Source organism: Oratosquilla oratoria, chromosome 43, assembly GCF_046742065.1.
Source record: "Oratosquilla oratoria isolate Oo_2021 chromosome 43, ASM4674206v1, whole genome shotgun sequence".
Taxonomy (NCBI): Eukaryota; Metazoa; Arthropoda; class Malacostraca; order Stomatopoda; family Squillidae; genus Oratosquilla; species Oratosquilla oratoria.
The window spans coordinates 16849722-16875626 of record NC_134819.1 but is presented as its reverse complement, the minus strand read 5'-3'; the positions used below and the strand labels follow the sequence as shown (position 1 = coordinate 16875626).

The window sequence follows — 25905 nt, the reverse complement described above, 5'->3', positions numbered from 1 at the left end:
TTGTTTACTCCCTCATTGTAAATTTCTTTTAGTATATTCCATTTCTCTTTCATCTTAGTTTCTTCATTTAGGAAGTTATTCCAATTTGGGTTTTGAAAGAATTTTCCGCGTTTCTCAAAATCCATTTTGTTGTACATTAGTCTTCCTTCTATGTTTCTCATTTCATCTCAAATCCATTTGCTCTTTTAGTTCGAATTCTATTAGTATATGGTCACTCTTCCCAATTGGAGTTTTGTAATGAATTCTGTCCACAATTTCAGGCTCTGACATAAGTATTAAATCTAGTCTCGATGGTACCTCAATGTTTCGGTATCTGGTATTTTCCTTTACCTACTAAGTTATTGTGTATTCAATGGTCATATCTAATAGTATGTTTCCCCACAGGTCTTCTCCACCCTTCACTGTCATTTCTTCCCAACATATTTCTTTTGAGTTAAAATCATCCATAATCACTATATTTCCTCTTTCTTTCAGTAAATTAGTTAGTTCATGTTTTGTGTCTTCCAAAAGTTTGGAATGATAACTTTCTGTCAATGACTGTGTGTGTGTATTTACCTAGTTGTATTTTATGGGAAGAGAGCTATGCTCGTGGTGACCCACTTTTGTGAGTGTACACACAAATATGAACACAGACACACGCACGTACATGCTTACTTGTACATGTTAACACAGCCGCATACACGCACGCACGCACACACACACACACACTTTCAACGAACGGACGGCTTGAAGAACGCTCTGAAGAAAAGTGCAGATTGTGGATACCAACGCAAAGAGAAGTGCCTTTTTTGTATTTGCAGGGGGGGGGGAAATTGCTCGTGGGGTAGTGGGAAAGTAAGGAAAGAGGAGAGGGGGAGGGATTGCTGGGGAAATGGAAGGTAATGAGGAGGTGGAGGAAATGGCCCTGACGGGCCGCCGTAAGGTAGACAAACGACCCCAAGACGAGTTGGATGATAACATGTCTAATAGGAATGTGAAGATTAGAGGTATAGATAGGAGCAATATAGCAGAAAGTGATGAGAATATTTTCAAGGGATTTAAAGAGAGTGGGGGGGACACAAACCCCCCCCGACTGACAAGACTAGAGAAGAAGGTTGATAAGGTGATCGAGGACTTGGAGAGTAGGTTAGGTCATATGAACACCATTTTAAAAAGGGTTGAAAGATTGGAAGAACTGGAAAAGGCGAATAAAAACTTAACTGATGAAATAGAAGAACTAAAAAGACAGTTAAGAGAGGTAAAGGGGGAGAATGAGGAATTGAAGAAGAATAGTAAAGAAAACAGAGAAACAATAGCTAAAGAAAGTAAAAATTGGAAGCAAACCCAAGAAGGAAATAAGATTTCATTCACTGACATAGTCAAACAGCAATTGAAAGAACATACTGAAGACTCAGTTATTAAAGTGATGAGACAAAAGGAGAATATAGTAAGGGATTTAGCAGACAAGAAGAAATGTATAATTATATTAGGAATGGAAGAGAAACACAACACAGATAGAACCACAAGAATCAAAGAGGAAAATGAAAAAGTAAGCCAATTACTAGAATCAGTTCAGGAAGATGAACCAGGAATTATGAAACAAATCGAAGAGAAATTTAGACTCGGAAAGTATAGCACAGACAAGACCAGACCAATTAAGATTAAATTCAAGTCACAAACAACGGCAGAGAATATCTTATCCAAAACAGGGAAACTAGCAACAAGTGAACAACACAAAAAGATATGGATAAAAAGAGAAATGAATAAAGAGGAAAGAGAGGAAGAAAAGCAGAAAAGACTGGAAGCTAAGACAAAAAACGAGAACAGAACGGAGTCAGAGAAAGAGAGATTCTATTGGAGAGTAGTGAACATGAAACTAAGGAAGTTCGACATACAAAAGAAAAACATAAGGGAAACAGAGAACACAATGGAAGTGGCAGAAAACTAAGAGTGTCTTACACAAATATAGATGGATTAATAACAGGATTGAATGAGCTGAATGATTATTTGAAAGAAAAAGAACCGGACATAATGGGAATTGTAGAAACAAAATTAAAAGGCCCACTACCACCCAACAGTGTAGGACATGATGCATACAATTATTGGATTAGAAACAGAGAGAAAAAGCAAGGGGGTGGAGTTATGTTCCTGACTAAGAAGGATATAAACGTGAAAGGTGTCATATATGGAAAGAATACAGTAGAGATGATTATGATAGAAGTGGAAGACAGAGATAAGAAGAGCAGAAAATTTGTGATCAATTATGTGCCTCCGAAAACAGCCTCATGGGAGGAGAGTGAATATAAAAGTATGCTAGAGGACACAAAGATAGCATTAACTAAAATAATGGAAGACGGAGGAAGAATAGTTATGATGGGCGACTTTAATTGCAAAGAAATCTGCTGGGAAGAAATGACAGTAAAGAGTGGTGATGACTCATGGGGAAATGCTCTACTTGAGATGATTACTGACCATTCAATCACACAATGGATACAAGAGAACACTAGGTATAGAAATGAAGAAGAACCATCGAGGCTAGACTTAATAATTACATCTGAACCTAGAATAGTGGACAAGATTGAATATAAAACACCAATAGGTAAAAGTGACCACATATTGATTGAACTGGAACTTAATGAAGAAAAATATATGAAAAGAAATGAACAATATAGAAAACGAAAGAATGATGTATGAAAAAACAAACTTTGATAAAATAAGAGAATTCTTCCAACAAGAAAACTGGGAAGAAATATACAAAGAAGAAACATCAGTGGAAGAGAAATGGAATATTTTGACAAAAATTTACAAAAAAGGAGTGGAAAAGTATGTCCCAAGACAAAAACAAGAAAAAGAATATGTAAAATGCTGGTACAACAAAAGTTGTAGGGAGTTAAAAGACAAAAGAAACAAAGCCTGGACCAGATGGAAAAAAGACAGAAGACCTGAAAAATGGAAAATATATACTGGTTATAGAAATGAATATGTACAAAAGTGCAGAGAGAAAAAAAGAAAATATGAAAAAGATGTTATAGAAAAGTGTAAAGATCAACCAAAACTATTCTACAGATTTGTAAACAATAAACTGAAAAACAAACAAGACTTGGAGAAATTGAGACAAGGAGGAGTTGAATACACTGAGGAAATGGAAATGGCAGAAATTATGAACAAACATTTTAAATCAGTGTTTACAAGGGAAAATATACAACCTGAAGAGATTGAGTGGAAAGAAAAAGTCCCCCCTATGGAAGAAATAGAAGTAACAAAGAATGAAATATTGACACACTTGGGTAATTTTGATGTCAGAAAATCGCATGGGCCAGATGAAATAGCAAACTGGATTCTGAAAGAATGCAGGAATGAACTGGCAGACAAAATACATAGCATAATAAGCAGTTCCTTAAAAGAAGGAAAAGTTCCAGATTGGAAAAAAGCAAATATAGTACCTATATATAAAGGAGGAAATAAAGAAGAACCTACCAACTATAGACCAGTCTCTCTAACAAGTACAATAGCAAAAATTTGTGAAAGAATTATCAAAAGTAGATGGGTAAAATACTTGGAAAAAAACAACGTACTAAATCCAAGGCAATTTGGATTCAGACAAGGACGATCATGCGTCACCAATTTAATATGTTTCTATTCAAGGCTAATAGATATAATACAAGAAAGAGATGGATGGGCTGATTGTGCATTTCTAGACCTAAAAAAAGCTTTTGACAAAGTACCACATAAGAAGTTGCTTAAGAAATTAGAATATGAAGGAGTAATACAAGGTAAATTGCTAAATTGGATGGAAGACTTTTTGCAAGAAAGAAAAATGAGAGTAGTGATAAGAGATCAGCACTCAAAATGGAATGAAGTAATAAGCGGTGTCCCGCAGGGAACAGTTCTGGCCCCAATAATGTTTGCTATATATATTAATGATATGGATGAAGGAATTGAAAGCTATATGAGCTTCTTTGCAGATGATGCAAAACTACTGAAAAGAGTGAAAACTGAAGAAGATTGTGAATCACTACAGAGAGATCTAAATAAAGTACAAGAATGGAGTAGGAAGTGGGAGATGGAGTTCAATACAAAAAAGTGTAGTATAATGGAATTTGGAAAAAGCAAAAACAGAATAACAGGATCATATAATTTGGGAGAAGAAGGAACAAAAAAAGTAGAAAATGAGAAGGACCTGGGAGTCATTGTTATGAATAATATGTCACCTGAGAAACATATAAATAAGATTTTTGGAGAAACTTATAATTTAATAAGAACAAAGTGGCATTTACATACCTGGATGAAGAAATGGTGAGGAAAATCCTAATCACCCTGATAAGACCAAGATTGGAATATGCAGCAACGATATGGTCACCAAGTACAAAAAAATGTATAAAAAAACTTGAAAGAATACAAAGAGCAATCACAAAACTGGCACCAACACTCTCAAAACTATCATATGAAGAGAGACTACAAAAACTTAAACTACAGACACTAGAGCAAAGAAGAGAGAGAGGAGATTTGATAGCTATTTACAGAATCATGAAAGGCATAGAAATTACTGATAGAGAGAATCTGATAAAATGGGATGACAGAAATACAAGAGGACACGGAAAGAAAATAAAAAAAGACAGCTATAGAAGAGATTTGAAAAAGAACAGCTTTCCTCACAGAGTAATAGACAGTTGGAACAAGTTAGATGAGAAAGTGGTGTGTGCAAAAACAATACATGAATTTAAAAATAGTTTAGATAAAATGAGATATGAAGACGGGACCCCACGAGCATAGCTCCCCTTCCCGTAAAATACAACTAGGTAAATACAACTAGGTAAATACATACGGTTCTCGGTATTTAATATGGAAAGTCAGCATACGATTTGGTCATACGCGGTAATTTCAGGAACCTAACCCCCGCGTTATTTGAGGGACTCCTGTATTAATGAAGAAGTCAAACATAAGAAAGCCACACTATAACATATATTTATTCTTTGATATAAACCAGTTATAATGATATAAATCTACTCAAGATTGGAGCGTATGTGTGTTGTATAGGCTTTATAAAATATGTAGGCCCTAATCAGTTAATCACATGAATCGGAGTCCGAGTCGGAGGTGCCAAAAATAGAGGAGTCGGAGTCAGAGGTTTTGTGTTTCGACTCCACAGCCCTGCCAAATTCCATTGTGCTACATTTCTTTATGTTGAAGTCCACTTCTCACTTCTGATTCCATTCCTAGACCTTGTTCAGATCTCTCTGTAGTGAGTCACAGTCCATTTCAGGATTCTTTAACAATTTTGCATCATCTGCAAAGTTCATGTAACATTCCACACCCTCATCCATGTCATTCACATAGATAGCAAACATTAATGGAGCCAATACTGATTGTTGTGGAGCTTCACTAATTACTTCCTCCCAAGTAGAACTCTTATCTCTGAGCACTACTCTCATTTATCTTCCATGCAAAAAGTCCTCCATCCATTTCAGTAGTTTTCCTCATATCCCTCCTATGGTTTCCAGTTTTCTTAAATTTTTTTTTTGCGAGGGACTTTATCAAAAGCTTTTTGTAGATCTAGGAATGCCCAATCAGCCATCCGTCCCTTTCTTGTATTATGTATAGTAGTCTTGAATAAAAACAGATCAAATTTGTGGTACATGATATTCCCGGTCTGAATCTGAATTGTCTCAGATTTAGGCTCTTGTTCTCCTTCCGATACTTTATCCATCTACTTTTTATAACTTTTTCACATATTTTAGCTACCATGCTATGAGGGAAACTGGTCTGTAATTTGTTGGGTCTTCCTTATTTCCTCCTTTATAAATTGATACAATATCAGCATTTTTCCTTCTTTGAGTGAGCAACTTATTTTGTTATATATTTTGTCTGTTAGTTCTTACATTCTTTTAATATCCAATTTGCTATTCCATCCAGGCCATGTGATTTCCTGACTTCAAGGTTCATTATTTGATCCATTATTTCTTTCAGTGTTACTCTTATTAACCTCATGGGGAGGATTTCATTTCTCTCCCTTCATTCCCATGTTGCATTTTTTCTCTAGTGAAAACTGACTTAAAGTGTTTGCTCATAACTTCTGCCATTTCTGTATCTTCTGTGTATTCTGTATTCCCTTAGCGTAGTTTCATTATTTCCTGTTTATTTTTTAGTTTACCATTTACATATCTATAGAATATATATGTGTAGGTGATGAAGATGATGAAATTGTTTTGTCACAAGCTCCTTTGTTCAGGGCTGGAATGGTGCCTTATTAATGGATTTTTGCTTGGGAGATTAAACTAATACTCAAGAGTGGATGGCCTTCCTAACTACTGCATCACGACCAGGATTTGAAACCATGTATTTTATCTTTCTATGTTGCTGCTGGCTACATGCACAACTATTGAGCCATAGTAGGCCCTTCACACATACAGGGTGTTCCAGATAAATTTGACACTTTTTTGGAAAGGAAAGAAAAATGTCATACCTTGGCCATAAATTGATATATTCTCAAAATTCAAAGTGCATCTCTTAGAGGATCTTTTGCCAAATACAGCTCACTCAAAGAAACCATCCTGAGCCTCCACCACGGCCTCTAGGCGGGACCTGAACCTGAAGCACATGGCCTTCATGGTGTCCTTTGAGAGACGCTTGAACACCAGTTTGATCCTGGCAATCAGCTAATCTTTGGTGATGCATGTGGTACAATTGATGTCTTTTTCAACTGCGCCCCACACATAATAATCCATGGAGTTGCAATCAGGTGAGTTGGGAGGCCAGATGAAGTCGTAGAAATTCTCAGACAGCCACTTCCGGATTTTCCCGGAAGTGTGACACGGAGCCGAGTCCTGTTGCCACATGTATGGTCTTCCCGCAGCCACCCTCTACACCCAGCACTTGACAACAGTGAACAGCAACTCAAAAGAGCCATCTGAAGTGAGTCTGAGTCATTCTTTAAAGATGTGGGGTGGCTTGTCGTGGCCTTCACTGGAAACACACCCAAAGATTAACCCAAATTATTCTCTAGATATGTAAATGGTAAACTACAAATAAACAGGAAATAGTAAAACTATATCAAGGGAACATAGAATACACAGAGGATGTAGAAATAGCTGGAATTATGAACAAACATTTCAAACATGTATTCACAAAAGAAAAGTATCAATAAAGCACATTTCTTACTGTTAGAAGTCAAGTGTTCTGTTCTTTGTCTTGCAAACGCTAATTAGCATCCCGAATGACCTCAGCAGCATCACAGGCTGGAGCTGGTCTTTCATTAAAAATGCGCAGTGGTTGCACAGGAATATTTTGAAATTTTCTGATCAATCAGAGCTCGACCTAAGCTTCACTCCAGTGCAAAAACGATCTTTCTAGGATATAGGAGACTGGAGACACATTCAGCTGAACCTTTCCAATTCTAGCCCACCGAAATCCCCGTTTTTCAAAAATGTGACTAGATCAGAGTAAAGGTAAGACTCTAACAATCATTCTGAGGTACATTTTGTAGAAATCAATGATGATTTACCGCCGCATGCGGCTGTTGGAAGTTGGTAGTTTCTCTCATGTTTTGATCGAGGTGACCTGAGCCAGACTGACATCACAAAGGCGAGCACCAGGAAGATCATGTGATCAGAATATTGTGCTCTAATTCGTCAGCATATGTCATTGGTGTTATATTTTTAAAATAGCAACGCTACCTGAAGCCACATGGTGTTTATCATGTTTATTTACATCTTCTAAAATGAAAAAATATGTTTTTTTTGGGGGGGGGTAATTTGCCACCATATTTTGACTCTATAGACACTTCAAAGAATGTTTAAGTCATGTAATTTAGAAAGTTTTGTTGCATGGAGATTGTTTTGATTCTGAACAGCTGATGTTGTTGCCAAGGTTACAGCAACTGTATTATTCCTGAAACAACTCTGTTGTCTGTAGTACTTGCTAATTCTAAAACTTCTTAGATTTTTAATGTGGATGAAAAGTCCTTTAATTTGATATACTACATGAAAGGATATTGTAAATGGTGAAAGTTTTGTTTGTCACATGGTACACATTGGATGAGGTAAAAGGCATTACTGGTTGCCATGGTAACAGCTCCATAGGGTGTGCAAATTCTAAAATTTCATAGATTTTCAAAATGTGAATGAAAAGCCCTTTAATTTTATATACTACATGACAGGATAGTGTACATGGTGAAAGTTTTGATTTTCATGTGTCACATGTTGGATGAGGTAAAACAGCATTACTGGTTGCCATGGGCTCTGTAGGGTGTGCTAATCCTAAATTTACTATATTTTCACAATGTGGATAAAAAGTCCTTTAATTTGATATACTACATGGTGAAAGTTTTTATTTTCATGTGTTACATGTTGGACAAGGTAAAACAGCATTACTGGTTGCCATGGTAATGGTTCTGTAGGGTGTGCTATTCTAAATTTATGGTATTTTCACAATGTGGATGAAAAATCCTTTAATTTGATATACTACATGACAGGTAATGGCTCTGTAGGGTGTGCTATTCTAAATTTACTGTATTTTCATAATGTGGATAAAAAATCCTTTAATTTGATATATTACATGACAGGAGAGACACTATTTATTTTCATAAGCTTACAAAATTTTGTCTCCTTCAAAATAATTGCCTCTCACATCTACACACTTCTGCATGCATCTCTCCCAATCCTGGAAGACCTCCTCAAAGTCCTTTTTCAGTAGTCCCTTCAGGTAACTTTCCAATGCCTCTTTCAACTCCTCTGTTGACTGGAATCTGGTTCCCCTGAGGCTGTCTTTCATGAGTGGGAACAGGAAGAAGGGGCTAGGTCAGGGCTGTAGGGTGGGTGTTGTACCACTTTCATTTCTCTGTCGGCCATCCAGGTGGTCACCAGCGTTGACTTGTGGCATGAGGCATTGTCCTGGTGGAACCACCACTGACCACTCCTCCACTGCTAAGGCCTCTTCTTCCTCATCTTCTCCCTGAACCTTTTCAGAACAGTAAGGTAATATTCCTTATTGATGGTTTGACCCTGAGGAACCTATTCAATGTGAATGAGCCCCTGGGATTCAAAGAAAGGAATGACCATGGCCTTCTCTTGTGACCTACTCATCTTTTCCTTTTTGGGTCTGCGGGAGGTCGAGTGCTTCCACTGAGCACTCTGATGTTTGCTCTCAGGGTCGTAGGTGAACACCCAACTCTCGTCGCAAGTCATTACTTTATTCAGGAAACCTGAATCAGCCTCTATCATTTCGAGAATGTCAGTGCAACATTCCACACGAAACTGCCTCTGGGTGTCGGAGAGGATCTTTGGCACGAACTTAGCACAGACTTTGTGGAGCTTCAGATCTTCAGTCAGAACTGTCTCTACTGTGCCAATACTAATACCAACAGCTTCAGATATCCTCATAGATATTCGATGGTCTTGCATCACTAACCTTTGCATTTCCTCAATGTTTTCCTCCTTGCGTGCACTTTTCAGTGATCCAGATCTGGGTTCATCCTCAACCTGTTCTTTTCCTTCAGAAAATCTGTTAAACCACCGATAGAAACTTGCTTGGCTCATCTGTTCATCCCCATAGGCCTCCTTTAACATTCCATAAGCTTCTTTTTTGGTTTTCTTAAGTTTAACACAAAATTTGATGGCATAATGTTGCTCCATGTTTCTCTGCATCTTGAAAAGTGTCCACAGATCAGCAAACTGAATCATACTGGTTCAACCACATTCACCGCTGCACTCAGACTTACAAATATAGAAAGTTGCCAGTTATTCATTTTATAGAATATATGTATGTGTACTTCACCATGAAGTAGTATTTTGATCAAATCATATTCAATGTCTCGCCTGACATTTTCTCATTACTTATTGAACATACCACGTACATGGTAGAAGTTTTGATTTTCATGTGTTACACATTGGATGAGGTAAAACAGCATGACTGGTTGTCATGGTAACAGCTCTGTAGGGTGTGCTAGTTCTAAATTTACTAGATTTTCACAATGTGGAAGAAAAGACTTTTAATTTGATATACTACAGGATAGGATAGTAAAAGTTTTATGTTGTGTGGTAAACATCGATTCAGATAAAAGGGCACTTCACTTTGGTTGCCATGAAAAAAAAAAAAAAAAAAAAAAAATTGTGCCTTATTTAATCTGTGGCACTTCTCTACACACGCAGCAATACACTGATGATTTGTAATGAACTGATGTATTTTCCTTTTTTTGCATGTTGGTCTGAAATTTTCAGGAAATTACCTAATTTATAACAATTTATGATAATTAGCTAATTACGTATGCAGGATTATGATGTAGCATTGATGTCATTGGATGCAGCTCAAAAAATTACTGTGGTATGCATATTTTCATTGCTGTAGCTAGAGTACTTTTCAAGTTATGGCCATGTTATCTTCAATATAGCAAAGTCTCTTTGAAATAAGCTGTAACCAGAATCCCCTTAATGTATGATAGTACTTTTCTATAGCAGCCAAATAGAATATTGTATGAATTTTAGATAATTTTCAAGATCATGTTTTCCTCATAACTCCATGACCCCTTGACCGATTTTCCAAATTCAAGAAGTGTGGGATTGCTTTCAGTTAGCTCTATGAGATAACACAAAAAAGAAAGCAGCATGGGGTAAAAGTAATTTTCAGGTGGCCTTGCTAAAGAAAGGGGAGAAAGATCCTCCCCACTGAGAGAAATAATTGTGACACAGAAAGAAATAAGGAGCCAAATAATGAATATTGATATCAGAAAATCACACAGCCTGGACGGAATTGCAAATTGGATAATAAAAGAATGTATAGATGAACTAACAGACAAAATATATATGATAATAGATTGCTCAAAGAAGGAGAGGTCCCGGAAGACTGGAAAAATGCCAATATTGTGCCAATATATAAAGGGGGAAACAAGGAAGCCCCAACAAACTATAGACTGGTTTCCCTTATGAGTACAATAGCTAAATTTTGTGAAAAAGTCATCAAAAGATGGACTAAACAGTTGGAGAACAATATACTAAATCCGAGACAATTTGGTTTAAGGAAAAATCATGTGCCACAAATTTGATCTGTTTCTATTCAAGGTTAATAGATATCATGCAAGAAAGGGACGGATGGATGGATTGTGCTTTCCTGGACTTACAAAAGGTGTTTGATAAAGTACCACACAAACAATTAAGAAAACTCAAAACAACAGAAGGTATAAACGGAAAACTTTTGAAATGGATGAAAGATTTCTTGCATGGAAGAAAAATGAGAGTGGTACTCAGAGATAAAAACACTACTTGGGAAGAAATGATAAGTGGAGTCCTACAGGGTTCAGTACTGGCTCCAGTAATGTTTGCTATATATGTAAATGACATGGATGAAGGTGTAAAATGTTACATGAACTTCCTTACAGATGACACAAAACTACTAAAGTACAGAAAAAGACTGCAAATTGTTACAGAGAAAACTGGACAAGGTCTGGAAATGGAGTCAGAAGTGGAAAATGAACTTCAATATTAAGAAATGTAGTATAATGGAATTTGGAAATATATTATATATATATATATATATATATATATATATATAAGGACAATATAAAGTCTGTGCAAAGAAAGATTGTTTCGAAAACGAACTAGGAGTAATCATCACAGAAAACATGTCCCCAGACAATCAGATAAACAAAATAGTCACAGAAACCTACAATTTACTAAGATCAATAAGTGTGGTGTTTAATCACTTGGATGAGGTAATGGTAAAGAAAATACTGTCACTCTGATAAGACCAAGATTGGAGTACGCTGCAACACTATAGACACCCAGTACAAAAAAGGATGTAAGGAAAATAGAATGAATCCAAAGAGCAATGACAAAGATGGCCCCACTTTCAAAATTGACATATGAGCAAAGATTGTCAAAACTGGAACTACCAACCCTGGAAAAAAGAAGAGAAAGAGGCGATCTATTGGCCATTTACAGAATCATGAAAGGCATGGAAGTCCTTGAGAGAGAAGACTTATTAAAGTGGGATAGAAGAAAAACAAGGGGACATGAAAAGAAACAAAAACAAAGTTATGGAAGAGACCTGGGAAAAAAAAAAAAAGTTTTCCACACACTGTGGTGGATGTCTGGAATAAATTGGACAAAACAAGTGTGTGCAAACACCATACAAGAATAAAGAACAAACTAGATGTTGTGAGATACAAAGACGGGTCACCATGAGCATAGCTCATCTTCCCATATAATACAACTAGGTAAATACAGTTTAAGGGAACTTGGTCTTCATGAAGTGCGGGTCTTCATGCTGGCTGTAGGCTAGCCACCTGTTGTTCTGTGCATTGTGCAACTGGTCCTGGCAAAAGTTCTTCTCGTCTGAGAAGAACAAGAGCACCCCCGGCTCGATTGGGTGTTTGACTTTGTTGCGGAATTTCTTGGCTTTCATAAGGCATTTCTCTTGTGCCTTGGTGGTAAGTAGTTGTCCCTTGTGCCTCTTGTATGTGGAATAGTGAAGATCCTCGTTCAGCACTTTCTTCAAAGTCATCATTCCAATGCCCATCTCTCTCACACCAAGGTCCGCATTGCCTTGCCTGGATCTTCCCACACCTTTTTTTGCAGCTTCTCAATGAATTTCATTGTGCAGAGTCATAACTCCTGTTATGATCCTTCCTGCTAATCACTAATTCCACATCTCTGTTGCAAATCTTCAGTTCACATCTCACAACTTTCAAGGAGCAGTGAGCTGCAGCTAAGATTTCTGAAATCTTTAATCCAGTGCAAATTATCATGATGCAGGTCACTCTCTTCCAATATTCCGGTGTTTTCCAGTCGTCCATGCTCTCTAGCTCTCACACCCACCCATAATACACAGAATCAACTATCCATTGCACTTGACCACTATTAAATCCTTCAAATGGTTCTGAAATGACAGATGAAAAAATGATAAAATTTATCCTGAACACCTTGTATATGTATATATACACTAATTTATGTAGTGACTTGTAGTATCTCTGTGGACCAGAGTCATACAACATTGTGTTATGTTTGGAGATTCTCTGTTCAAAGAAGAATACTGAATTGCTTTAAAACTTTTACTATCCTTCCATTTTACTACTGGCAAGTAGTAACTTTTTCTCCCTTCCACTACTACTTGATACTTTAGGGTCTATATGGGGTGCCCTATGGACCAGAACCACACATCATTTTGTCTGTGATGGAGGCAATCTCTATTCACAGGGAAACAATGCTACTTTATTATACTGTGACTGTCCCTCCGTTATGCTGTTCCCCCACTCTTAATAATGCCCTGTACCACTTCTCAGAATATCCATTTCCTTGTTTGCTGAACCCTGTGGTAGGGGAGAAAGAACACTGCCACTGAGTGTTACTTGAGTTGTAAAAGGCAACAAAAAAGGGACAGGGGATAGGACTAGGCATCCTACTCTCTGTAGCCACAAAGGGAACATTCCTAAAAAAAGTAAAGGCATAATGGGGTCTGGGAGTTTTTCAAGCAGAACCCTAATGTTTGGGTCTTTTAATGTATGCAAATGTGGTACTGATGAGAGTAATATGGAAGAGATAGGCAGTATGTTTGTGAGAAGATGGATGTGTTGGCTTTGAGTGAAACTAAGTTGAGGGAGAGGGGTGAGTGTACGTTTGGGAGTGTAGGGGGGAGGGTGTCAGGAGTGAAGAGAGGATGAGGGAGAGAAGGGGTGGCGGCTATACTAGTAAGTGAAGAGATAGGTAAGTGTGTGGTGGAGTGGAAGGAGGTTTCTTCAAGGTTAATGTGGATGAAGGTGAAACTGGGAAAGGATATGTGTGCCTTTGTAAGTGTATATGGGCCTGGTATTGAGAAGAGTGTAGAGGAAAGGGAGGAATTTGGATAGACTTATATGAGTTCATAGAGGATTTAGGGAGAAATATCAATGTAGTGGTATTGGGAGATCTCGATGCTAGGATAGGAGACGAACCAATAGACAGAGTGGTTGGGAAGTATGGAGTTCCAGGAAAAAATTGTAGTGGAGAGTTGATGGTGGGGATGTGTCTAGATAGTGTTGATCATAGCAAAAACAGTTTAAGAAGAACATCAAGCATAAGTACACATGGGAGAGGGTGGTGGATGGAAGGGTGGTAGGGTTTTAATGGACTATATAATGGTAACCAGAAGAGTAGGAAGAATTTTAGATGTATATGTTCTAAGGGACGAGAGTGGGGGAATATAATATAATTTTTTAGAAGTTAAATTGAGAGTGGAGGATAGATGGGGAAAGAGGAAAAGGACAGAAGGTAGGGAGGTGCTTAGAATGAACTGCTTAAATAAGGATGAAAAAGAGAAGGAATATAAGAAGCTGAGAGAAGAGTGGGAGTGAAGGATAGAGTAGAACTTTGAATGGAGGAGGAATGGGGATGTTTCAAGGAGGGAGTCACAAAGTGTGCAAAGATGGTGTGTGGAACAATGAAGATGGGTGGAAATGGAAGGAAAAGTAGTGAATGGTAGGATGAAGCAAAGGTTGTAGAAAAGAAGAAATGAGCATTCACACAAATTGGTTACAAAATAGGACAAAATAATCATACAAGAGGTACAAAGAAAAGTAAAGCATAAGATAAAGAAGACAAAGAGAAGATGTGAAATGGGGTAAGAGTATGACAGAAATTTTTTAAAGAAATAAAAAGATGTTTTGGAAAGAAAACAAGATAGGAAGAAGAGGCAAATCAAGGAGAGAAGAAAAGGTAAAAGGTGCAGATGGAGAGATGATAATTAGAGATCACATTAAGAGTAGTTTCAGAGGGATCAGTTTGTTAAGTGTAGTTGGGAAGGCTTATGGGAGAGTTTTCATTGAGAGGATTGAGAGAGGAATAGAGGGAGTAATTGGTGAAGAACAGTGTGGGTTTAGGACAGGTAGGGGTTGTATGGATCAGATTTTTGTGGTATGACAGATATGTGAGAAAGCTTTACAAAAAAGTAAGGATTTTTTTGGGGTCTTTATGGATTTGGAACATGCTTATGACATGGTAGACAGGAAGGCACTGTGGGAGGTATTGCAGATATATGGGATAGGAGGAAAGCTGTTAACCCCTTCAATATGGGCCAAAATCTCGCGGGCAGCATTAGCTGCCAGACGTGCGATGTTGCGTCATAATACTCGCATTATAAAAAATAAAGTTACCGCTGTATTAATCGTTTTCTCTTTCACCCGGGAATTTTGATAACCATAGAAAATATGATGAAGCCAGTTTACAGAGTATGGGGGTCACGCAGGTACAACGACAATAAATATAATCAAGACGACGACGTTAGCATCCTCGCGTACTCACTTGCTCCTCATGACGCCTACATAGGTGTCACCGTATGGAAGGGGTTAAGAGCAGTCAAGAGTTTTTACAAGAGTAGTAGAGCCTGTGTTAGAATTAGAAATGGAGAGAGTGAATAGCTTGAGGTAAAGGTGGAACTTTGCCAGGGATGTGTCACCTTGGTGTGAGAGGTAAATGCAAGGGTAATGGGTCAGGGATTGGAGATGGTTAAAGAAAATGGAGAAAATGAAGATAAGCCAGTTGTTGTTAGCTGATGACACTGCACTTGTGGCAGAATCAGGGGAGGGATTAAGGAAGTTAATGACAGAGTAAAGTAGAATTATACATGCACTCCTCCAGTCCTTCAGCACTCTATCCTCTTTTAAACAAATATTAAACCTCACCAGCTGTCCACCATCACTGTACCTCCCTTTTTTAGGCACTCTGCATGACACCCATCCAACCTAGGTGCCTTACCTGCTCTCATTATTTTAACAACTCCTTTCACCTCAAGTTTTCTTATTTCTCCTCCATTTTACTCACTCATCACTGTCATTCTATTTTTTTTTAGTATTCATTTATAGTTTTTATATACAAGCAATGGTGAAAATAGTAATAAATATACCAGTCACATGACAACGTACAGTTGGCAATGGAGAATGCAGGTATCCTTTTGTGCTCAGGCAAACTGACCATGGGTGAGGTTCAACATAGTAGGGGGTCATGCAGGAGTTTCTGGAGAGGTCGTGATCTTATGCCCTGTAGCTAAATTGTGTGCATGTGCAAGCTGGTCATCTAAAGGATTGAATATTTCATTCAATCATCTTGCAACAGAAAAGATTTAAGGTGGATAGCAGAAAGTAAGAATAATAGAAGTTACAAGGTGATCAACACTTTGGTGATATGCAATTTGTTTCTAATCATTAAAGCATACTGTGTGGCTGTTCTACACAATTGTTATGAAAGTCCCTAAAATAATTACTGCATACAATTATGCAGTCCATAGCTTTTTTTTTTTTCTCTTTAAACTGCCTGTTGAATACATAGGGCAAATAATATGTAAGGACAAGTGGTATAGATACATCAAGTACACAGACCATAGAATAACAAGAAGACCTCTGATGAGATCCCTAAGGAAGAGGATGCAAAGGATATACTTTTTTCATAAGGTCATTTTCATCATGCTTCTCCATTCAGTGTAGGGGGAAATGAATGTTATAGGATATAAGAAATAAACATGTGAATAAATCAATAGGCCACTAAATAAAGGACACAGAAATAAGTAGATAAAAGTGCAACTCCTTATATTATCAACACATACCTATAAGTGCAGCATAAAAATGGTCTTGTAGAAACATGAGCAGGAGCAATGGGGATCTGGTGCTGAACAACTACCTTAATAACAATCAAGAGCACTAACAGGGAGAATGGGAAAAGGCAAGGTATAAAAACTTCTAATGGCATTTACAAAACACACAAGGCAAGATTTAAAATTTCTGTCTTCCTGATAGCATGACACAGCTATTGCCAAGGAAAATACAGTCAAAGGAGGGAATGAAATGAACAATTATCCAGATTTATTTCAGAAAGAAAAATTTACCTTGCTGGTCTTCTAGACTTTTGGATAAACTGTTAAGCCTTGTTCCTACCCCACCAAGTATCACTGCATCCCATAGGTATTGGTGGGACCCTGAATTACCGGTTCTTTTGGAGAATAACCCCGTGTTCTCATCCACTTCACCACCTGCTGAGGAATTTCTGCCAGGACATCCTTTGCGAGCCTAGCCTGTGAGTAATGACTGTTGCCCATACCATGCCTGAGATGCCGCCGCAATTCTGGTGATGACAACATGAGAAGGAACCTCCTTGTTATTTAGCTCTGTGTTCCTGAATCATGCAAAACAGAAGTCATTTCATAATGTATTTTCTATATCAGCCATAGTGGTGTAAATGATATAAAGTAAGTAAATATTACATATTTATATCTTGGATGTAAGATGAATGTCTGTCAAGCAAGGAGTGCATGGAGAATGGAGTGCATGGAGAATGGTTGTAAATGGATGAAGAAATAACATATACTGAAAGGATTTTCTTCTGGTCTGTTCCATTTGTGTGGATGAGAGGTGTGTATTTACCTAGTTGTATTATATGGGAAGGGGAGTTATGCTCATAGTGATCCATATCTGTATCTCTCAGCATCTAATTTGTTCTTAAATTCTTGTATGGTTTTTGCACACACTATTGTTTTTTGTCCAATTTGTTCCAGACATCTACCACTCTGTGTGGAAAATATTTTTCTTTTCAGTTCTCTTTTATAATTATCCTTTTTGAGTTTCTTTTCATGTCCTTTTATTTTTCTTTTATCCCACTTTAATAAGTCTTCTCTGTCAAGGGCTTCCATGCTTTTCATGATCCTGTAAATGGTCAGTAGATTTCCTCTTTCCCTTCTTGTTCAATAGTTGGTAGTTCCAGTTTAGACAATCTTTGTATGTCAATTTTGGTGCCATCTTTGTTGTTGCTATTTGCTATTTGTTTTTATGAGAGTAGTAGAGCTTGTGTTAGGATTAGAAATGGAGAGAGTGAGTGGTTTGAGGTGAAGGTGGGACTTCATCAGGGATGTGTTATGTTACCCTGGCTGTTCAATCTTTACATGGATGGGGTGGTGTGAGAGGTGAATGCAAGTGTAGTGGGTCAGGGGTTGGAGATGATTAAAGAAAATGGAGAAAAGTGGGAGGTGAGCCAGTTGTTGTTTGCTGATGACACTGCGCTAGTAGCAGGATCAGAGGAGGGATTGAGGAAGTTAGTGATAGAGTTTGAGAAGGTGTGTGAAAGAAGGAAGCTGAAGATAAATGTGGGCAAAAGTAAGGTGATGAGATGTACAAGGGGAGAGAGTGACAAGCTGGAAGTGAGCATTAAGGGTGAGAAACTGGAGGAAGTGGATAGTTTTAGATACTTGGGTGCGAATGTGGCAGGAAAGGGAGGAGTGGAGGTGGAGGTAGAATGTAGATTAAGAGAAGTGAGTAAATGCCTTGGTGGATTGAAAAGTGTAATGAGAAATAGAAATTTGGGAATAGATGCTAGGAGGTTATATGAAGGAATGATTCTGCCAACAGCATTGTACGGGGCAGAAACATGGAACATGAGAGAGGAAGAGAGAAGGAGTTTGAATGTGTTTGAGATGAAATGTCTGAGAAGTATGATAGGGGTTACTAGGCTGGATAGAGTGATAAATGAGGAAGTGAGGAGGAGAACAGGGGTGGAAAGGGAACTGGGAGATAGGGTTGATGAAAGAGTATTAGGATGGTTTGGACACATGGAAAGAATGAATGAAGAAAGATTAGTAAAAGAAGTGTGGAAGGCAGAGGTGGAAGGAATAAATATGAGGGGGCGTACTAGGAAGAGATGGATGGATGGGGTGAAAGGGGCATTACAAAAGAGAGGAATGACTGTGGAGGAAGGATGGGAGAGGACAGAAGATAGGGGTGAATGGAGAGGAGTTGTGTATAGATGATGCTGTGATGCATGAGGGGGAGTGGGTGGGGGATGGGGGGTGAGGAGGTGTGTGCGAGTATTTTTTTTGACACAGCCCGAAGGGATTTCTCCCCGCCTTCTCCTTTTCTGCTTGGGGGGACGGAGAGGGGGGGTCACCGAATTTATGAAGTGGCTTTGCTGTGGATGTGCTGTGTCTTGCGACACTGCTTCTGACAGGATGCAGGAATGACCCACCATCCAGGAGGTGCCAAGATGGGAGGGAGGAGGGTGGAGGGGAGTGGAATATATAGGAGGTGGAATGGGTGGGAGTAGTTTCTATGCCTTTTTCTTTTTGGCTACCCCACGTGTAGGGGGAAAAAAGCCTTTGGTATATGTATGTACAGTAGAAGCCCGATTTAACGGATATCAATTTAGCAGAAGCTCAAATTAGCGAACTGCAAATAGCAATAACGAAAATGCTCAACTTAGTGGAAATGGTCCACTAAGTTGACCATTTTCCACTAGCTGGCCAAACGCGCGTCTACGGAAATAGCTCAATTTAGCAGGAACGGTCCACTAAGTTGAGCATTTTCCGTCAACTGGCCACATGCGTGTCTCAGAGTCCAATGTTACCAGATGTTACCAGATTGTGGTGGTGGAGTCAAGGAAAAATTTATAATTTAGTATTTTGGAGGTATATAAATATATATATATACAGTATATATATATATATATATATATATATATATATATATACAGTCGAACCTTGAAAGCCCGGACTAATTGGGGGGAAGGGCGGTCCGGTCATGCCAAAAGTCCGGTCATCGAAAATTTCGCCCTAACACCCGTAGATTTTCGTAGTGGTATACGTATAGGTAATGTATGATATGGCATAGAAACACATAAGAATAATACTATAACACTGTAATAATAATACTGTAATAATAATAATACTATAATACCAATAATTCTGTAATAACTGTAATACAGGCATGTAAATGTACTGTATATACAGTGTACTGTACTGGGTTTTTTTATTACGTACACTGTAAATGTCGGAAGGTATGCACGCGGGATAGTGGTGGCGGCCAGGGTTGCCGCGTTTTCTACACTGCCATGTAGAATGGGAGTGTTGCCATACCGTGGCATACATTTTTCTCGAGCATGTGCAGACTTTCATAGCAAGATATACTTGTCAAACTTTGACAAAATGTTGGTTCTAGTTTTTTATTCTTGAATGTATACAAGGCCCCCATGCCCTAACATATTCAGTAAGATATAAAAAATATTTTTTCATATTATTATCGCTAAAAGAAAACTGAAACTTTAGCGTAGAATTTTTTCTACACGGTAAAAACGTATCTTTTGGGGTATAATACTTTATAAGTAACAATTACCAATAAGTCATATTCTGATGTACCATTTATTATTTGATAACTAGTTCTATGATTTTTAAACAAAAGTTTGAGTTTTTGAATGTTTTTTACGGCCCGCTGATATGTAGAAAAAATTTCCTCATGTCCTTGTGCAGTTGCCACATGCCGCTATTTTACTACGTTTTGGTACAAAATTCTACGAAACGGTGGCGGCTTGCCTGGGCCGGGTTTGAGTACATGTGTACAGCCGTCGCTGCCACCTACCGGACAAATAGGGAACTTTGCTTGAAAAGTCCGCCCTTTGTTCATTTCGACCAGTCATACGAGGGTCCGGGAATTCGGGGTCCGGGCTTTCGAGGTTCAACTGTATATATATATATATATATATATATATATATATATATATATATATACAATAATATATAATTCAGTATATGTATAAAGTATAATTGTAGCAGAAATATATTTAAGTAGAGATATATGGTATAAGAAAACAAAATAATGAAACAGTAAGTTGATGGGAAAATTCAAAATCAGTACACGAGAGTAATCACCACGAAAAACACTTCTATAACAACGAACTATGTTTTCTGCAACAACAAAACAATAATGCTCACTATCCAAAAACCAACTGCCCAGTCCTATTAACTCTACTATACTTTACTATATATTTTTTATTATTATCTTTTTCTTTATGCTATTATTAATACTGTATAGGGTAAACAAAACACATGCATTATTAATAGTACATAGTACTTTATTGTCTTCATTTGAATAAGCCATCCAGACTACTATAGTATATGAGAAAATGACTGAGAGGATTTAGCAAAAAAAAAAACTCAATATAGCTGAAAATTCCGCTACGTAGAGAGTCAAATACCGAACCAGAGTTAGTGGAAATAAGCTCAAGCTAGCGGAAAATTCCACTAAATAGGGGGTCGAAAACGACCTCCAATTTAGCGGAAAATTCACTTTAGCGGACTGGACCTTGGCTGAATTAGTTTGTATTCTATTTTCCTTATATTCTTTTTTGTGCTGGGTGTCCATAGTGTCAGAGCATACTCCAATCTTGGTCTTATCAGTGTGACTAATATTTTTTACCATTACTTCATCCAAGTAATTAAAAGCCACCTTTACTGATCTTAGTAAATTGTAGGTTTCTCCAACTACTGTCAACTCTCAATTAACACGAGTTTAACTAACGCATTTTTTAACATAAGTTAATTTTTAAGGAAATTTTTTTAGATATCATGACAATTTCGATTTAACACGATTTGAATTTGGCGGTAAGAGCACTGAGAGAGAGGGCCTCCACGTGGTCAGTCTCCCGCGCTCTGTTTTGATCTCAGTCTGAAGCTAGCCCGCACTGTGAGTGGAAGTGTCTGTGTACAAGTTACAGAGAAATGAATAATTGTTACAGAGAAATTGATAATTTAGTTAGAGATTGTAAACTCTCGTTTTCTGTTCTACACCAAACAAAACAGAAAACGGTGTCACCAACCCACAATTAATGGTAAACTTATTTTTAAATATATGGACTGTGTTTATAAGTCATAAAAGCTTGAAAAATTGTTAGAGACATGAATAATTTAGAGATTGTAAACTCTTGTTTTCTGTTCTACACCAAAACAAAAAAGAAAACAGTGTCACCAACCCACAATTAATGGTAAACTAATTTTTAAATGTATGGACTGTGATTATAAGTCATAAAAGCTTGAAAAATTGTTACAGAGAAATGAATAATTTAGAGATTGTAAACTCTTGTTTTCTGTTCTATGAGTGCCCGGGAGTCGAAGGAAGAGGCGAGTGAGGCTGAGAGTGGTTGGTGATAAGTGGCACATAGAATAAATAACTGTGTACTACAAATAAATAAAAAGAATGTGTGTTTTTGTTATTTCTGTGACCTACAAATGTAATAATAATGTGTTTGTTCAAGTTCAGAGTAACAAAATCCTGAAATAGACAAGACTTTCCTAGTGTCCAGGAATGTTACCCCCCCCCCCCCCTATTATTTTGTTTATATGCTTGTCTGGTGACAAGTCTTAGTTAGTAATTACTCCAAGGTCCTTTTCTGAGCTAACTTTTTTTACTTCTTTTGCACCAATTTTATAGTGTCCTGATATTCTTTTTTACTTTTTCCAAACTCTATTATACTACATTTCTTGATGTTGAAGTTCACTTCCCAATTTTGGCTTCATTCCCAGACTTTGTCCTGGTCTCTCTGTAGTGATTCAAAATCTTTTTCTGTATTTTAGTAATTTTGTGTCATCTGCAAAGAAGTTCATATAACATTCAACTACTTCATCCATGTCATTTATATATATAGCAAACATTATTGGAGCTAATACTGAATCTTGTGGGACTCCACTTATCATTTCTTCCCAGGTCGAGTTTTTATCTCTAAGCACCTGTTGTTTCAAGTTTTCTCAGTAGTTTTTGTGTGGTACTTTATCAAACACCTTTTGTAAATCTAGGAAAGCACACTCTGCCCATCTGTCCCTTTCTTGCATTGTATCTATTAACCTTGAATAAAATTAAATCAAGTTTGTGGCACATGATCTTCCGTGTCTAAGGCCAAATTGTTTTGGATTCAGTATATTTTCTTCCAGATGTTTAGTCCATCTAATTTTTACTTTTTCATGTATTTTAGCTATTGTGTTTGTATGGGAGACTGGTCTATAGTTTGTTGGGTCTTCCTTATCTCCCCCTTTATATATTGGTACAATATTTGCATTTTTCCAATCTTAGGGTATCTTTACTTCTTTGAGTGAGCAATCCACTATCTTATATATTTTGTCTGTTAGTTCACCTATACATTCTTTTGGTATTCAATTTGCAATTCCATCCAGGCAGTGTAATTTTCTAACATCAAGGTTTATTATTTGGTCCATTATTTTTTCTGTATCACAATTATTTCTTTCATTGGAGGGATCTTTCTTCTTTCATCCCAACTGTATTTTCATTTTTGAATACAGATTTCAAATGTTTGTTCATAATTTCAGCCTTTTCTACATCTATATATTCCACATTCCTTTGACGCAGTGTCACTATTGCCTGTTTACTTTTAATTTATCTGTAGAATAATTTAAGTTGATCCTTACATTTGTCTATCTTTTTTGTAGTTTAATTTTCTTCCCTGCATATTTTTACATAATCATTTCTTAGTTTGATATATATTTGCCACTTTCCATTTTTTTCCCCACTTTTTCCAAGCTATCTTTTGCCTCACTACATTTTTGTTGTACATACATACATACATATACCAAGGCTTTTTCCCCCTTACAAGGGAGGTAGCCAAAAGGGGAAAGGCATAAAAACACTCCCACCCATTTCATCCCTACATACACTCCACACCCCTCCCACCCTCCCTCTCATCTGAGCACCTCCTGGATGACGGGTCATCCCTGCACCCTGCCCACCGCCCTGGGTCAGAAACAGTGTCGCAAGACACAGCACATCCACAGCAAGGCCGCTTCATTTAATCGGCGACCCCCCCTCTCCGTCCCCCCTTGCATATAAGGAGAGGACGGGGAGAAATCCCTTCGGGCTGCGTCAAAATTTACTCACACATACTACCCCCCCCCCTGCCCATTCCTCCTCATGCAATCACAACATCATCCATATACAACCATTCTCCACTCACCTCTGTCTTCCGTCCTCTCCCTTCCTTCCTCAACAGACATTCCCCTCTTCCCCAAAGCCCCCTTCACCCCATCCATCCACCTCATCCTAGGACGTCCCCTCATGTTCACTCCCTCCACATCTGCCTTCCATACCTCTTTTACTAGTCTTTCTTCACTCATTCTTTCCATGTGTCCAAACCATCCTAATATTCTTTCATCAACCCTATCTCCCAAATCCTTTTTCACCCCTGTTCTCCTCCTCACCTCCTCATTTCTCACTCTATCCAGCCTAGTAACCCCCACCATACTTCTCAGACACCTCATCTCAAACACATTCAAACTCCTTCTCTCTTCTTCTCTTATGTTCCACGTTTCTGCCCCATACAGTGCTGTTGGCACAATCACTCATTCATACAGTCTCCTCTTCGCATCCATTCCCAAATGTCTATTCCTCATTACACTCTTTAATCCACCAAGGCATTTACTCATTTACTCGCTTCTCTCAATCTACATTCTACCTCCACCTTCACTCCACCTTTTCCTGCTACACTTGCACCCAAGTATCTAAAACTATCCACTTCCTCCAGTCGCTCTCCCTTAATGTTCACTTCCAGTCTACTGCCACTTTCACCCCTTGTACATCTCATCACCTTACTTTTACCTACATTTATCTTTAGCTTTCTTCTATCACATACTCTCCCAAACTCTGCCACCAGCTTCCTCAATCCCTCCTCTGATCCTGCCACAAGCGCAGTGTCGTCCGCAAACAACAGCTGGCTCACCTCCCACTTTTCTCCATTTTCTTTAACCATCTCCAATCCCTGACCCACTACCCTAGCATTCACCTCTCGCACCACCCCATCCATGTATAAGTTGAACAGCCAGGGCGACATAACGCATCCTTGACGAAGTCCCACCTTTACTTCAAACCACTCACTCTCTCCATTTCTAATCCTGACACAAGCTCTACTACTCTCATAAAAACTCTTGACAGCTCCCAGAAGCTTTCCTCCTATCCCATAAATCTGCATAACCTCCCACAGTGCCTTTCTGTCTACCCTATCATAAGCCTTTTCCAGATCCATAAAAGCCCAAAAAACATCCTTCCCCTTTCCTATAGCTTTCTCACATATCTGTCTTACCACAAAGATCTGATCTACACAACCTCTACCTGTCCTAAATCCACACTGTTCCTCACCAATTACTCCTTCTGTTCCTCTCCTAATCCTCTCAATTAAGATCCTCCCATAAGCCTTCCCTACTACACTTAACAGGCTAATCCCTCTGAAACTACTACATTCACACTTGTCCCCTTTTCCCTTGTAAAGAGGAACTATACAGGCACTTCTCCAGTCCTCCGGTACTCTACCCTCTCTCCAGCAAACATTAAATAACCTCACCAACCAGTCCACCATCACTGAACCTCCCTTTTTCAGACATTCTGCATGGCATCCATCCAGACCAGGTGCCTTACCTGCTTTCATCATCTTTACAACTGCCTTCACCTCATCCTTCCTTATTTCTCCTCCATTCTCCTCACTCATCACTCTCATTTTCTTCGCATTTCCCACTGCAGCTATCTTTCCTTCCCTATCCTCCTTCACATTTAGCAACTCCCAGCATTTAATGTACACCTTTTCCTGTTTTTGTTTTGGTATGTATTTATCCATTCTTTCATTATAGATTTTTTTTAATATCATCCATTTCAATTCCATCTTTGTTTCTTCATTAATGACGTTTTCCCAATTCGCCTTTTGAAAGAATTTTCCGAGTTTCTCAAGACCTGTTTTGTTGTACATTAGTCTTCCTTTTCTGTTTCTCATTACTTTTCAAATAAATTTCCTCTTTTAGTTCAAACTCAATTAGTATGTGGTCACTCTTCCCAACTGGTGTCTTGTATTCCATTTTATCCACAATTTCAGGTTCTGACATAAATATTAAGTTTAGTCTCACTGATTCTTCATTATTTCTATATCTGGTATTTTCTTTTACCCATTGAGTCATTGTGTACTCAATGGTCATGCCCAGTAGTATATTTCCCCAAAGGTCCCCTCCACCTTTCACTGTCATCTCTTCCCAACATATTTCTTTACAGTTAAAGTCACCCATAATTATTAAGTTTCCTTCTTTCAGTATTTCATCTAATGCATGCTTTCTGTCTACCAACATTTTGGAATGGTCACTTTCTTTCCAAGAACATGTTTTTGGGGGCACATA

The 25905-nt window shown here is 38.0% G+C and overlaps 1 protein-coding gene across 6 annotated transcripts in view; it reads right to left on the bottom strand.

Annotated features, from left to right (window-relative positions):
* LOC143021928 (copine-8-like) overlaps positions 1-25905 on the bottom strand; it is a 758082-nt gene that overhangs the window by 23000 nt on the left and 709177 nt on the right. For 4 of the 6 annotated variants that reach the window (XM_076179807.1, XM_076179806.1, XM_076179808.1 and 1 more), the window contains exon 9: positions 16864-17054. The exons of 1 other annotated variant lie outside the window; for it this stretch is intronic. In XM_076179807.1, coding sequence (XP_076035922.1) covers positions 16879-17054 — 176 coding nt within the window. In that variant the 3' untranslated portion in view covers positions 16864-16878. Of the gene's footprint in view, positions 1-16863; positions 17055-25905 lie in introns of those variants that run through there. One more of the 6 variants, XM_076179811.1, reaches the window with a different exon arrangement.